At 42.5% G+C, this 15362-nt stretch overlaps 1 protein-coding gene across 3 annotated transcripts in view; it reads right to left on the bottom strand.

Annotated features, from left to right (window-relative positions):
- Window positions 1–5684, bottom strand: part of CECR2 (CECR2 histone acetyl-lysine reader) — a 111835-nt gene extending 106151 nt beyond the window's left edge. For all 3 annotated transcript variants that reach the window (XR_014224037.1, XR_014224038.1, XM_082240371.1), the window contains exon 1: window positions 4986–5684. Coding sequence is in view for 1 of the 3 variants with exons in the window: in XM_082240371.1 (XP_082096497.1) it covers window positions 4986–5240 (255 nt within the window). In the remaining 2 variants the exon portion in view is untranslated. The remainder of the gene's footprint in view (window positions 1–4985) is intronic.
- Between the last annotated feature and the right edge of the window lie 9678 nt (window positions 5685–15362).

Below are 15362 nucleotides of genomic sequence, written 5' to 3'. Positions count from 1 at the left end.
CTTTAGATATAAAGTGCTCAGCATCCAAAGCTAGTGTAAATGGTTGGGTTATCACCCAAACATTGGTCATTCTATTTAACTCTGCTTCTGTCTGTCAAATGTTCATAATCTCTTGTATTATAGAAATCTCTAAGGACCACTTCATATAACTGTGGCACCACAACAAATAGAAAAGCTACTGAACATAACAAATATACAAAGGACAGGTTCTCTGTTTCATCGATTCAATGAGTGAATCCACTATCAGCTTCACATGTTCATTATGGTTAAGTCATTGGAGCTTACAAGTCCTTGTAAAGTGATAACATGTTTGAGTATATAATCAATAAAATCACTCTTTGCCAATATTTTCAATGTCTTTAATAAATACCGTATTTAATATAAATATTCCTAAGAGTAAAAAAGTGCTTCATTCAAATGTTGTTTAACATAAATGGGGAGAGATTTCAGGGGGGGGACTGTTTTTATTGACATCCCTCTTCCTATGATGGAGAAAATCATACAACTTGCTCTGTGCAAAATGCTTCTCTCCTGACACCTGTAGCCATAGTAGAGAGTTGCAAAAGGGGAAAGTGCTGTCCACAGCTGTAATCCCTGTGGTAGATTAAAACAATGCTGAAGGATATTCCAGACTTTTTATCACTTTACTGGCCCTTTGTTCCTGTCCAACTATAGCACATAAGTACAAATGGTTGCACCCTCAGCAGTCCATGTTGTGAAGAGTCACAAGAGATTCAATGTACAAGCAATGATGTCAAGTAGAAGCTTTGACATTTATTTTGTCAGCCTCCTTTCTGAAGTTTGAACCCATATGGGACTCCCATGTCTAGAGGGGAAATGGAATTCACCAACCTACCCTGCAGTGTTTCTCTGCCTTCCATCTATCTTTTTACCATCTGTCCTGTCTATAGATTTTCCAGGAGGGGGGGGCTGCACATTCCCAACAGGCTCTTCCCACCCCTTCCTACTCTTCCATTTCCCCCAGATGTGACCCCATTTAGAAGCCATTGCATAAAGTTTATGCAATTGTGCCTCTGTCTCACTTATTTTCAGTGATAACAAACTTCTATTTCATGTCCCACCAAAAAAAGAAAAGAGATTCTTATACCCTTTTTATTTCTTGCCAAATAATAGTCTACTCTAAATGAACATGTTAAAAATATAGAGGGAGGAGTTTGGGGAGGGAAAATCAAACACAGCATGACACAACTTCTTCCCCATCCCCCAAAAGAGGAGGCAGTTGCTCCTCCAGACCATATTAAATGTTTACATTTGACAAGCACCTTCTAGAAACTGAAGTCCAAACTCACTTTTGAAGCAAACCAGATGCTAATTTGGGCTTCCAAAGGTGAAAGGCTAGTGCAATTGCCCTTTATCATTGTAAATTCAAGATCTTTCCCCCTTGCTTCATGTGCTTGGCAAGAGAACCTCCTCTTGAGAGTCTACATCAATAGGTGGGGGAGGGGCCCTCTTTGATAAGGAACTCCATCACTGGGAGATCCTTCCTCCTTTCAAAAATTTAGCACTGCATAAGGGATTCTCTCCAAAATTAACATCCTTCAAAGAGTTTTAAGAATTCTCACATGCTGTTGAATTGAACATCTTTAGAAAGGTGGCTTGCTAACCTTTGAAAATCAGAGGCATCTCATTGCAATTCCTAACCCTTCTAGAATGAATCTAGCTAAAAGGAAGATTAAAGACACATAAATATAATCTTGACGTGCCTCCTCCCATTTGTACCATTCACATCCAAAATATTCAGCACAGTACTGTGGTGACAATTATTCAAAATAATAGCAGGCACACTTAAGCACATTCATAGGAAAGACCTGTGCATGTCTAATTGTTGGGCTGTGATTGATGGTCAGTCACACCTACAAAATGTATTAGATCAGAAGATGGAATGCATTGTGAAAATTAGTCACAAGATTCTGCTACAGTGAATAGGTGTTAGTGGCAGTGCAAATTCATCCCAAATTTATATTGTGCTCCCTACAAAAGTATTTAGAAACTGAATCACTAATAGTATATACCTCTTAAAGGGTTGCTTTGAACCAACAATTCTCAAAAGTTCAGTACAGAATTATGAATACATGCATGCTTCCGTCAGTAGGTTAAAGAATCGCATCCCCTGCCTTAGAAATGGCCAGTGTCCAACAAGACACAGCAATTAACAACCTGAGGGCAAGTGACATTTTAAAAAGGGGGAAAAGTGAACAGGTTCTTTATTATTCCTTCAGGGAGCAATGTAACTTATACTCATTTCTGTCTAGCTAGCTTCCACCCTGCTTTCCTCAAGTTTTCAGTCAAGAATGATACTTGTATAGGTCACAAAAGACCAAAGTCCTCCTAGCACTGCCACCATTTTGAGTAGTGAATGTGTTTTCTATAATTCCAAAGTGCTGTCCATTACATACATATTTTATAGAATCATAGAATTGTACAGGGTCATCTAGTCCAACCACCTCCGATGCAGGAATCTCAACTAAAAGCATCCATGTCAGATGGTCATCCAGCTTCTGCTTAAAAATCAACAGTGAAGGAGAGTCCACCACCTTCTGAAGTATTATAATACTTAGCAGGATAGAAATGCTTCAGCTGATATGACAGTCTGCAATGTTAAAGTAGCAACATCCCAGTTTCTAATAGGCTTCTAAAGATCTTTACATGTCAACACACATCCTTTTCATTTGTTTTCCAAATCCTGCATCGCAGTAATAATTGAACAGCAGTACCAACCCACCCTTTTAGACATCACACCCCAACTACTTAATATTTCACGTTTGCAATTTTCCTTAGACTCTCTTAGACTGGAAATCAACCTCTGGTTCTTGGCAAGAACAGTCTTTGATGTACACTTTAAAGTTTGAAAGAGCATCAGAGGCACCAAAGTTGTTACATCTGCTATAAACAGATGGCAAACCCCAGGTTTAATCACATTGGCCTAAGCTGCTTAGGATCTTGGGAGTATGAGCCAGAGCCTCTGGGAGGTCTGTTGTGGGTACAATCTCTCTCTCTTTCTTTCACACACACACACACACACACACCACGTTCTTCCATCTGATCTCATTATCCATATTTATTGAATTCTACAACACACCACAAGAAGGAGTAAGGTCACCGCCTCAAGTTGCTGCACTTTTATCTGTAACATTGAACACTGAAAAAGTACATAGCATTGTATTTTAAGGGTGTGCACTGAAACAAACGGGTGAGCAACTACTTCAAAAAACCCATTGTAATACTGAACTGATTGACAAAATACCCCAAATTCCAGAAAAGGGTCACTAAAAACTATAAAACTGAGAGACAAGTGTAGCTTTCTAATTGTAGCAATATAGTAGTATCAAAGTATTTTTCTGCCACTTGCATGATTATCCGTTTACTGAACCTGAGCCCTATGAACTAAGCAGATTTCCGAACTTTATTTGAATTAATGTAAACTTGCTGCCACTCTTTAAACAGAATAGATCCAAACTCCTGAGAATACTGAAAATGAGTGGAGAATGGCGGGGCTGAAAACACACACACACACCCTTCTGGATTGTCACAAAGCTCAGAGCTCGATTGTCACAAAGCCCCAGGGCAGCATGTGGCACCTCCATCACAAGCAGGCAGAAGTAAAACTCCATTCTCTCCTACTCATCCTTTCCCTGAAGGGATAATGGCAGCAAAACAACAAACTCTTCCAAGCTATCAGTCAGGGCCACCAAAGGAGGGGGGAGGGAGAGGAAGGACAGAGATCAGCACTGTCATTTCCTACGGGGACTGGGGGATCTAACAGTCAATCTTTCCTTCCTCCCTTGACCAATATGGGAGCTTGGGGAAAGGGAGAGGGCAACAAAAGGGGTGTTTTTAGAATTAGGAACAACCTCCCCCCAGTTTACTGGTGAGTAGACGGGTAAAACAATACGTTCGAGGTAATAGACTGACGGAGCCCGTTTTGGTTTAGCAGTGTTTGTAGCAATTCAGATCGGTCTTGATTCAGTCCTCCACCGGTCTCGCACACTTCGGATCCTGGTGGAACAGGCAAGGACGGATCCCGACCAACCCACCCACCCCTCCTTCCTTGGTTTTGCAAAGACTCTCTTAATCACGGCTGCTATCTTCCCAGGGGGAAGGATTGTGAAGGCTGGTGTGGTCATCACCCCCACCCCCACCACTCATTTGTTAGATACCTTCGATACGTACAAAAATTAAGAGGTGAAAAACAAAACAAACATGTACTTTGTCGCAGTTCTCCATCTATGTGTAACTAATTCTGCCGCCACCCCTTGCCCTCCAGCAACTGCACGTCCTCCGATTCATCAATCGCTAAAAGTACTTTGGAGACCAAGCATGCACCAGCCATTTCAGTGCAACCGTGAATATTTACTCAGAAGTAAGTCCTACTAGCTTCAACGGGGCTTACTCCAAGATAAGTGAGAGAAGGATGGCAAAGCCACCTAGGAAGGGTCAAGAGCATGATTGCCGGCACTTTTAAAAATGAAATTAATAATAATATATTTTTTTTAAGAAATCCGTTAGAACGGGTGAAAACATTCAGCCAACATCCCTTTCTGGAGAAGGATCAATATCGAGCTCGCCGAACAAAACTCTCTTGTCTTAAAAGAAAATTGGGCAGACAATAACAAGTAGGGGTGGGCGGGTCGCAGTTGTTCTCTCTCTCTCTCTCTCTCTCTCTCACACACACACACACACACACACACACACACAGAGAGAGAGAGAGAGAGAGAGAGAGAGAGAGAGAGAGAGAGAGAGAGCACTGACCCTAAAAGCCTTCCGGCTAAGGAGAGAGCGAGAGAAGGAAGGCAAAACAGAGGCGAGCGGAGTTATTGTCCCGTCCCATCCCTTCTCCTCCTCGAGGGGGAGGCGGGGCCGCCGGATCGATCGGCCGGTCCCATTTATCGACCGAGCGGGTCCCTCTCTCTTTTCCACTTCATCTTTTAATGTTATTATTATTATTATTTCGGAGCCCGACTCACCTCGATCTCGAAGTCGGGCAGTCGGAAAGCGGTCCTGAAGAGGGAGCAGAAGTGAGCGATGGCCGGCACTTCCCACCAAGAGCGCAGCTCGCTCAAGAGACCGGCCGCCGCCGCCGTCGCTGCCGCCGACGTCCCCTCCGGATCTCCGCTCGCGGCTGCCGAAGCGGCAGAAGCAGCAGTAGCAGCCGCCGAGACCACCACCACTCCTCCGCCGCCGCCGCCGCCACCACAACCACCGTCCTCCTCCGGGCACATCGCCCCTTTCCCCAGCGCCCCTCAGAGACCGCTGCTTTGCCGGTGTCCGCCGCGAGAGAGACGGGGGTGGGTCTCCTCCTTTTCCTCCCCACCCCGACCGAAAGGACTCTCTTTTTCTCTCTCTCTCGCCCTCAGCCTCTCTCAGCAGCCGCAGCTGCCCCCTCCGCGCCGACTCCTCCGCATGGGGCTTGTCCGGGCTGGCGCCTCCTCAGCCGCCGCCTCCTGCTCCTCCTCCCTCGCCTGCTCGCGGGTCTCTAAGGCAGGCGGGGGCGGCGCTGCTGCTGGAGGCTGCCGCCACACGGACCCATCTTCCACCTTCACCTCAGGTCGCCGCTACTGCCCCGTCCATACAATGTATATTTATAGATATTATTTTATATATATATATATATATAAAAGGAGAAGGAGAAACTGCGCTTCAACCAGCCGGGGAAACAGATGGGGCTTAGGAAGGGGGGGGAGGGCGCTGAGGGCGGGTGAGAGCGACTCGTGCGGTTGCGATGCGAGGAGGGTGGCGACGACGGGGGGACGGTTGTCGAGCGCGCGACGGTGAGAGGCGGGGTCCGAAAGGAGAAAGAAGGCGTGTCTGCGCGAGCAGGGGGCGGGGTCTCGCCGGCAGGGCGCACGGGGGAGGAGGAGCAGTATTTGTGTGGAAGGAGGCATCAAACTCCTCTCATGCGTTCGTACAGACGGGGGGGGGGGGAGGCGGGAGTATAGCCAAGAGAGGCAGGAGGAGGAGCCTATGGGCGAACTTTTTAGGCAAGCGGAGGAGCCCGCGCGCGAGTCGTGGGAGGAAGGGGCGGAGCTTCGAGACCGAATCGTGTGGAGAAAATGGGCTTCTTGAGAGCCGTTAAAAGGCTCGTGAGCGCAAGTTAAAAAGGGGGGGGGAGGAGGAGGAGGAGCCGGCATTGGGAAGTTCTCCGCGCACGAGGCGTAGGCGGGACTGCTCTTTATCATAACAACACTTTCGCCCCGCCTTTGTTCCAGCGGGCAGCCAATTGGGGACCTCGCGCTGGGCGGCGCTCTTGATTAAAGCGTTCCCTGTGGCTGTGAGGAAAGAAGGAGGGCTCTCTTTTTGTAGGCGAAGGAGGTTGGCGGAGGCGGAGTTTTCTCTCTTCGAAATTTAGTTAAGCTCTGAGCACCGCAATAGTTCAGAGCAGCTTGCCCGGTGGGTCGTCTGCTGTAGGAGGGAGGGAGGCCCTGCTTTTTTGCATTCTCAGAGGATTTTGAGTCAGGAATTCAGTTAGTGGAGTTTTTATTTTTATTTCTCGGATTCCGTGAGATATATATATATTTTAGGGCTTCTTTCTGTGAAGATTTTTAGCCTTCGCAAATTATGCCTTGAGGTCTTTTTGTAACTTGGAGGCTCAGCGATCCTGTTACTCAGTGGTTGTGATGCCATTCTTCGCTTCCTTTTGTTTTGTTTTTTACTTGGTTATTGTTCATTTCTGATTTTTAGACGAACGAAACGTGAAATTATAAAAGGGTTAAAATGACCCTGCTGCGCAGCCTGTGCTACAGAAGTAAATTGCTTAGGCTTCAAGCGGTTTTATTTCCCAGATTGTGTATAGGATTTTAAGCCTCGGCGCGCATGTGGTAACTGGTAGTGCGCAAGTCTTTGCGTGGCTAAAAGGAACGTCTTGCTGGGCGTATTTGATCCAAGGGTTTCCTTCTCTCTGCTTGGAGGCGGAGATTTCTGACAAATACTTTACTGCAAGGAATAAATGGTGTGTTTATTGCAGTTTTGGCAAACTTGCCGTTCATATACAGGATTGATTTAGTATTCCTCACTGTTGTACTTTCAATTGGGGGAAGTAGTTATAGGGGAGAGTGTCCCGTTTCCCCCACTTCAAAACGTGCTTGTGGTTTATAACCCATTTTTGGTGATTTCGAATACAGAACTCTAGGATTATAAATTTCTCTGCTGTAGTTACATGAAATCTTGGGGTTTACAGAGCCCAAATGGGAACTAAGCACACCTTTTTTTTGAAAAAATCCAGAACAGAATTGGGAGTGCTTAAAACCCGCTTGTTAAGTGAACGATTTGGATTGTATCACTCAGCTTTCAAACGTGAAAACAGTTCTTGTATACTTTAAAACGAACAAATTTCTTGTGGCGTAATTTAGTGTTTGCGGACTACAAGCCACTTCATCAGATATAAGAAATAGTTTCACTGTTTTTATGTTTTGTTTGCGGAAGAGTCTGAGCTCTGCATTCTTTGTGGAGATGCTGCGTTGATGCTTCCTACTTCAAACTAGCAGCCTCTGTTAATGAATGTCTCTCCTGAAAGCTATTTACACTCCTCCATCAGGAAGTAATAATAATTCGTTGTAAACTAGCAGCTGTTTTTCAGCCAGAATGTGTTATCAAGTGGAAAATAAACTATAAACAAATCTTTGAGTTTCTAGAATTTTAGGAGTTTTCAGTTGTTGCTTCAAAACTTGTACAGTATTTGAAGTTTACTTTAAAAACTTAAATTACTGACAATCCAGAAAAAAGTATGTCTGTTTCTCCATTGAACATCTGCATCTAGATCTCAGGCAGCTGCTCAGCTAGATATATTTATAACCGTTTTGAACAACCAACAAATCCTCAAACCTAACTGTACACACACACACCTGGCATTGCTGAAAGCAGTGTGAATAAAGAAAATATGAATTGGAATTTTAGAAAACAAATCTGTTCAGAAAGTGAATTCAGTGCTATAACAATCCAAAGCAGATACCGATCCCTCCATAAAGACAGAGAAGGTTATATTGCTTGAGAAAGTACCACTTGTTACAAAAGAGCTAGACTAGCTTTTGTGCTCAATAATAATTTTACACTGTTGACACCTTTTTCAATTTAAGTGTTAGCTGTTGTTTTGAATAAGACATTTCATTCCTCTCCTATAAAAAACCAAAAAGAACAGACACCCCAAACCTTAGAGTACAAAAGTTCCCAAAATAAATTGCAAGAACAAAAAAAAGTCTGCTTTAAAATGGTCCTCAGTCTCCCCCAGTGCCAGCTTACATTCTTTTTTTTTGTATGTCTTTATAAAAAAAAAGAAATGTGAAATTGTAGCTCATTGCATATGCTTCCTCATTTGTCATAGAAACTGTGTGTTCTAAGTGTCCTTTACTTCAGAACGATATTGTTCCTTGGGGCATAATTGCCCCTTATTTCATACACCAACTTTATTGCCATAAGTGGTTCTTAAAACAATATTACAAAATATTCACAAAATAAAATTGCATTCGGATACAGTACAGGAACTAGAATTCAATGCAGTGTTTGAAACTGCCATTGTTCTAGGCGCATTTTGCGATAGGGAATTTCTGAATTCTGGGCGTAGTACTGCGCCTAAGATTTCAGATTAAAACTTCAGAGTGGAAGGAAAGGAGGACCTTTTTCTGCCCTCTTCCCTTCCAGCTACTCTCTGAAAACTGTACAAGAGACCCTCTTAAGAATATTAGGGGGGTGGGCAAGGGAAGGACTAGTCCATGTGAAAAATAAGCATAATATTTTAGCTGCAGTTCATTCATTTTCATTCCTGTTGTTAAAAAAAGTGTGCCTAGACATTCCATTGTTGTGGCCATAACCTAGGTTTAAAGTGCCATTTAGCTCCTAGCTTTCATATCTGTTTCTAACACTGATTGCATGGTGTCCAAAAAGAACCAGGATTTTTTTTAGGTGGCATTTTCTGCCATCATCCTTGAATCATTCTAGGCACTGGCTCCCACCAAAATTCTCTGTGGAAAAGGAGTGGGGCTGAGAAGCTGGAACTTGTTTCATCCTGTGATGGAAGCAGCCTTCCCTTGCTGGCAGTTGCCAGGTAACAGCTCCCACTAAGGTCCTCAGAGACTAGTGAGTGTGGCTGAGCTAGCAACAGGCCTTTTGGGGCAAGGAAGTGAACCTAAGCAGCTGGATCTTGCTCAGCCCCTGGTGGAAGCAATCTTCCCTTGCTGCTGCTTCCCTTCTTCATGTTATTGTATTGTACAATAAGTGATGATCAAAAGTAAACATTTTGAACTGTCTTCTATAGTGTTTAACAAATAGAACGTCATTATCCACCAAATTTAAGCACTTATTGGCTTCAGTTAACAATTTAAGCACATAACACCCAGTGAAATAAAAATGCTTAAATTTTGACTGGATCATGCCCATAGATGTTTTTCTTCTTAATGGTCACTACTTTCGTGGCTCAGTAATGTTGGCATCTACAACAGGTGAGGTTCTGTAGAAGAAAGTTTTGGCTTGACAGAGGAATCAGTATCTTATACTATCAAGCTTTGCAAATGCCAGAGAAATAGTATGTTGGATATCATGCGGAGATGGAATGAACTGGGAAATACAATTTTGGCAGTAACATTTAAAATAAAAAATGATGTGTACAAGTGAGACAGGAGCTCTTGTTTACCCCTTCTCATAACACAGGATTAAGAGGCCATCTACTGCTATTGAAAGGCAACAAATTTAAAATGATAAAAGGAAATACTTCACACAGTGCACAATTAACATGTGGAATTCATTATCCTAAGATATTGCTAAGGCCAAGAGTTTAGTAGGTTTGAAAAAAGGAGCAGACATTTATATGGCTATTGAGACCATCTGTGGCTACATTAGATGGGATGAAAAACGTTTTTTTCTAAGGGATATAAAAATCCTCCTGCTTTAAGGCATAGAATAACAACTTACTGATGTGGGGATTAGAGAGCAACTTCCCTTTTTGTGCAGGTTCTTTGGTAATTGTCCATTCTAGGATTTTATGCACTTTTCTTTGAATCATGTGGTCCTGGCAGCTGGCAGCAAAGGGATTCTAAATTAGCAGACCTACCATCCATCGTTATAGTGTTCCTAGTATGGTGGGAATTACAAGGGCTGCTATACTGCTGTGGATAAACACTACTATGCATACTGAGCTGTAACATAAGAGTAAATGACAGCATTCCTGAGACTCAAGTCTGGCTGACTTATAAATGTTACACCTCCAATAGAGATCCAGCAATTCTGCTCTCTTCTCAAAGTGTCCACTTCAATATATTGGGGGGGGGGCTGGCTATTATTTACCTGTAACCATTGTTGTGTTGTTTTCCCCCAATTATGCACATGATTTGCTTTTTTAAAAAACCCAGCCTGAGAGAGCTGATTCACATGCACACAAAATGTCAGGCTGAAATGATCATGTCCCTATTTGGAGAAACACTGACTGACATTCAGCTCTGCAATGGGAGGCAGCTGCTCTCTTGAGTATTGTATCAGCCTGTGCTGGATTAAACCAGCTCCAACTATAGTAAGCAAAGTGCACAGGAGGAGACTAGGGAATGATGGTTTATATGAGGTTATATGATGGTTTATATGAGAAATCTCAATATCTTTGGAGTGTAGGTAAGCTCTCCTGGCAGTAATGCGTGGTGCAATCCTGTGCATTCCTACTCAAAAATAAATCCTATTGCTTTAACAAGACTTCCTCATCAGTAACGTCTACCTAGGATTGCAGCCTTAAGAGTACTGCATTAAAAGCATTTCACCCTAAATTATCTGGTAATCCTTATTTCAGTCTGAAAGGTAGGTTAGTTTCATTAGCTTTCCAGCTGCAATTTGGTGCTGGGGTGGAGGCTGAGGCAGAGCAAGTTGCTTGCCTGAAGTCACCTAGTAAATTCCTGTCAGAAGTAAAATTCACAATATCTTGTTTTACAGATCGATTTCTGTGATCATACTGGACCATCTCTCATCATCTACAGTAACTTATAGTCATTTAGTCGTGTCTAACTCTTCATGACCCCATGAACCAGAACACGCCAGGCACTATCTACAGTAATAGCAAACTGTATTTTAAGTGTATTTTGGGAGCATTTACTGGTATTCCTCTGTTACTAGTTTTTTATTTCCTCTCTGTAGGACTTCAGATCCATGGCTCAAAGCCCTAGGTAAGAATGCAAGTTATTGCCTGGCTCCTAAAAATAGATGGTCCCACATAAGCCACCCTGAGGATAGTATTCCACAAGAGGGAAGCCTGTAAGGGTCTATTATTCATGTTGCTACCCTCCTAACCACTTGTGAATGGGGCACACAGGGAAGACCTCAGGTGATAATTTCGTGGTTTGGGTCTTTTCGTATAGGGAGAGGTGGTTCTTGAAGTATTGGGGTCCTGAGCTGTGTTGGGCTTTATGGGTCAAAGCTAGCACTCTGAATTGAAGCTGGAAACTAATTGGAGGTAAGTGCAAATGGTGCCAGAATTGGTGTTACATGTTCAGAGCACCCTGCCCTGGTCAACAATCTGGCTGCAGAATTCTGCACTAGCTGAGGTTTCCAATCTGTTTTCAGTGACAGCCCCATGTATAACACATTGCAGTAATCCAACCTAGAGGTCAGCGGAGCATAGACAACAGAAGTTTGGTTATCCATACAAGGGTGCAGTTGAGCCACCAGTCAAAGCTGATTGAAAGCACTTCATGCCACTGAGGCTACTTCAGCCTCAATCAACAGTACTGGATCCAGAAGTACTGTCAAGCTGTATACATGATACTTCAGGAGGAGTAGGCCACAGCCCATCCACCCAGTCTAGGGAACCAGCTAGTAACAGTGTCTCAGTCTTGCTGGATTAATCTTCAGTTTATTGGCTCTCACCCAGTTCTTTACTAAGACAAGACACTCATCTTCCACATCTACTGCCACACCTGCAGATGTAAAATAGAAGTTTCCAAGGCAGTTTCGATGCCAAAACTAGGCCTAAGCCCTGATTGAACTGGATCTAGAAAAATTAGTTTCAACCAAGAGCCTGGATCTAGCCCACAACTATTCACTCAAAACACATTCCCTAGTAAGGAAAGAAGCATTAATCAGCTCCCTAGCCCAACTGTCCGTCCCCTGCTAGTTTTTATCAGTTATGAGGGTCAAGGTTCATGGTCACAGGTGGTCGCCCATTCTGAACCAAGCACCTTGTCCACATCCCCAAGCCTTATTAACTGAAACACAAAGAGCACAACAAGGCTAGCAGTGTTCTAGGCACCTCTCAATAAAGACTAAGCATGCTCAGTGGCCATGGAAGATTGACAGACTGTTGTTGGTTAATTTGTTTATGTATGCAACAACGGCCGCACGGACTTTATTAGCACAATATTGGAAAGAAGAAGGTGTCCCAACTAAAGAAGACCGGCAAGTTAAACTAATGGAATATGCTGAAATGGCAAAATTGATGATGAAATTAAGAGGAAGAGATGACAATGGATGTAAGGAAAAATGGAAGATGTTTATTGCATATATACAGAAGCAATGTACACAGGTTAATACATTAGCAGGGTTTTAAGATTACTTGTAATTTTATTATGAATTGATAATAGGTGATTTAAATATGTTACAAATTTAACAATTGACATGCAGTATCTTGATAAATAATAGAACCAAGGAAGGGATTAGAGGGAAGTCAATTTGTTTTGTTTTTGCATTGTTGTTTATTTTTGGAAAATCAATAAAATGTTATTTAAAAAAAGACAGACTGTTGTTGTGGGTGGGAGTGGATAATGGGAGAGACACAGTGGAGTATTGTGGAAGTGGATGTGGCTGCCTAGAAACCTAAACAGGAGCATGCTGCACTATGATGTTTTGTTGAAGGTCCCACTTGAGTTTACTATTTCCTTTTGAAAAGAGAAGTATTAACAGAAGTGTTTCTAATTGTGTTTATACACTGAAAATAAAAAAAACTTTAATAATAAAAAACAACCAGCAGAAGTGCTTTTGTGGCTGAGGTTTTGTGCTGATGTAGCTAGCAAATAAAATCTAGGAAATGTCTTTTTGTAACTGTTACAAATCAGGCTCCAAAGTAGAAAATGGTTTTGTGAGTATTAGTAGTAAAGCTGTAGGTATAAATTAAAAGTGGGAAGCTTAGAGGGATTTTGGGTGGATTGTGTTTGTCTGATTCATGGTGAAAAGGGACTCAGCTCTGGTTCCATGGGGAAGAGTAGTGACTAATCTGTTTAATCATCTCCAGACTCTTCCTGGAATAGTCTTCTTTGTAATGAAGGAGTTGCAGGAAATCCAGGTCTTGTTAACCAAGCAAACAATTAATAGTGGCACTATGCTGGGCTACATGTTGCTAGTTTGATCTGGGTGCGTGGGAATCTATTTGCTTAACTCTGCAACCCTCAACAATATATTTGCCTTGGTCATTTGCATATAATACTATCTCTATTTTCTTGGGAGTAAGTCTAATTGAAATAACTGGAATTTACTTCTGAGTAAACATATAATTGGAGGTGTAAGTTTATTTACAATGAATGTTGCCTTCCTTTGTCCCAGCTCTTTAACCTTCCTCCTAATTTCTTACCCATCCTTCCAGGAAAGAAACTGTAGATTTGGGTGAGTCTGGCCATTGCAACAGAACAGCAGCTGATCTGATCTCATAGAACACACTATCCGTTTCTTGTGTTGATGGAAAAAGATGATGAGTAACAGGAAAACAAAACTGGTTAATTTATATATAAAAATCCATACATTTCAGTTGTAGCCTCTTGTTACATTTAAGGTAATGTTTTATTTTACAGTTAGCAGACAGAATTGAGCATTAGAATGTAAGTTGAAGTGCCCTAACAATTAACCTTCTAATTTAAAAGTAATGGCCACTAAATTATGGGGCATGTCTCCTTCTTCCTTCTCCCTGTAATGGTCCTTTGAAGATGATACTAGCCTGCTATGTGAACAAGCAATAAGGTGTAATTAATCCTTCTCTGAAAATGTAAATCAGAGCTTGGCCTAGGGGACGAGAATGGGTGGTGGCATAGCATTAAAGAAGTAAACTATCTGATGAAAATAATATCCAAACCTACTGTACTTCTGTCCACAAAATAATTATGGCTTATCTCTTGCCATAATGTGTATGTGTTATGTGGGTGAGTAGTAGTAATAAACTAGTGGAGACCAACAAATGCTTACGGTGCATGGAAAGATGGGGCATGAGGGAAATGGGGACACTGTGCTTGCACACCCAATTTTGGCATTTTCGCATTATAAATCATGTCCATGCACGTTTCTCCGTTAAGCCTTTCGCATACCTACAGTGCATGCACACCTCCATAGGCAAAGAGTGCTCACACCTATTGACTCTTTCCTCAGTTTTATTCTCACTTTCCTTCCCCCCTCACTCATCTCTAACTTTTTATTTGTTCTCCTGTTGTCCCAGCATCTCCCTTGCCTTTCCTCTTGTCTATCCCTGCCTAACCATCACTGTCTACTTCCTTCCAGGATATGCTCACACTTTGCAAAAGTGCCTCCAATATGTTTTCTGTGACCAGTTTTAGAACTACTATTAAAAGCTAGTGCGGGAATACTGGCTGGGGAAGCCTGTGAGATGCTTACAGTGGTAGCAGAAGTGAAAAGGGAGCTGTTTGGACAGCTGGCTAGCAAGTAACGTCCCCAGTCTTCTTCAAACAGGCTCTCAAGAGTGTCCATGGGACCATCTGAGACCACCATCCTGCCTATGAGACGACCTATGCCTCTCAAAATGATCCACATTATTTGTGCAGTTTGGCAAGATATATAGCCAAAGTTTAAGCTTGGTAACTATGTGGCCAGTCCTGATACAGTGTATCTGAATATATTTCAACACAGAAATAAATGCAAATTAGTATTGTTTCCTCCAGCCCCTCTGGGAGGCAGAACAGTCTGGTGCAGCAACTTGAGGTACCAATTTGCTATGATCTTATTAAGTCACATAAACAGGGTTTGAGGCCTCCTGTCTAAATACTCAGACAGGAGGCCTCAAAGGAAAACGTGAGATAGTTGCAGGCAATGACTCGATAGATGACAGCCTTCATGCTCCACCATAACTACAGCGTTAACAGTAGGGTGTCTTTCTTTTGTGTGTATGCTGTATTCCAATTCATGAGATCTAAAATTAATACCCTGGTCATCTATGGCAGTGTTATTTGCAGTGCAGTCTGCGGGTCACATAGTGAATTCTATTGCCTTTGTAGGGTGCATTTTTAAAAATTGCCACACCTTCTGTTGAAAGTAATTAAATGACCCTAAATATCTGCCCTTGATTTTGTGCAGAGAGCACAGTTGTATTCTTCTCTGTAGGGTAGAGTGGTGTCATTGTGTCATTGTGATTTTTCTGTTCTCTTTCACCCAGACTGTGTTTTCCT

The sequence above is a fragment of the Podarcis vaucheri genome (genome assembly GCF_965113315.1).
Source record: "Podarcis vaucheri genome assembly, chromosome: 10".
NCBI lineage: Eukaryota > Metazoa > Chordata > Lepidosauria > Squamata > Lacertidae > Podarcis > Podarcis vaucheri.
The sequence above is the reverse complement of the archived record's forward strand: the minus strand, read 5'-3'. Positions and strand labels throughout refer to the sequence as shown.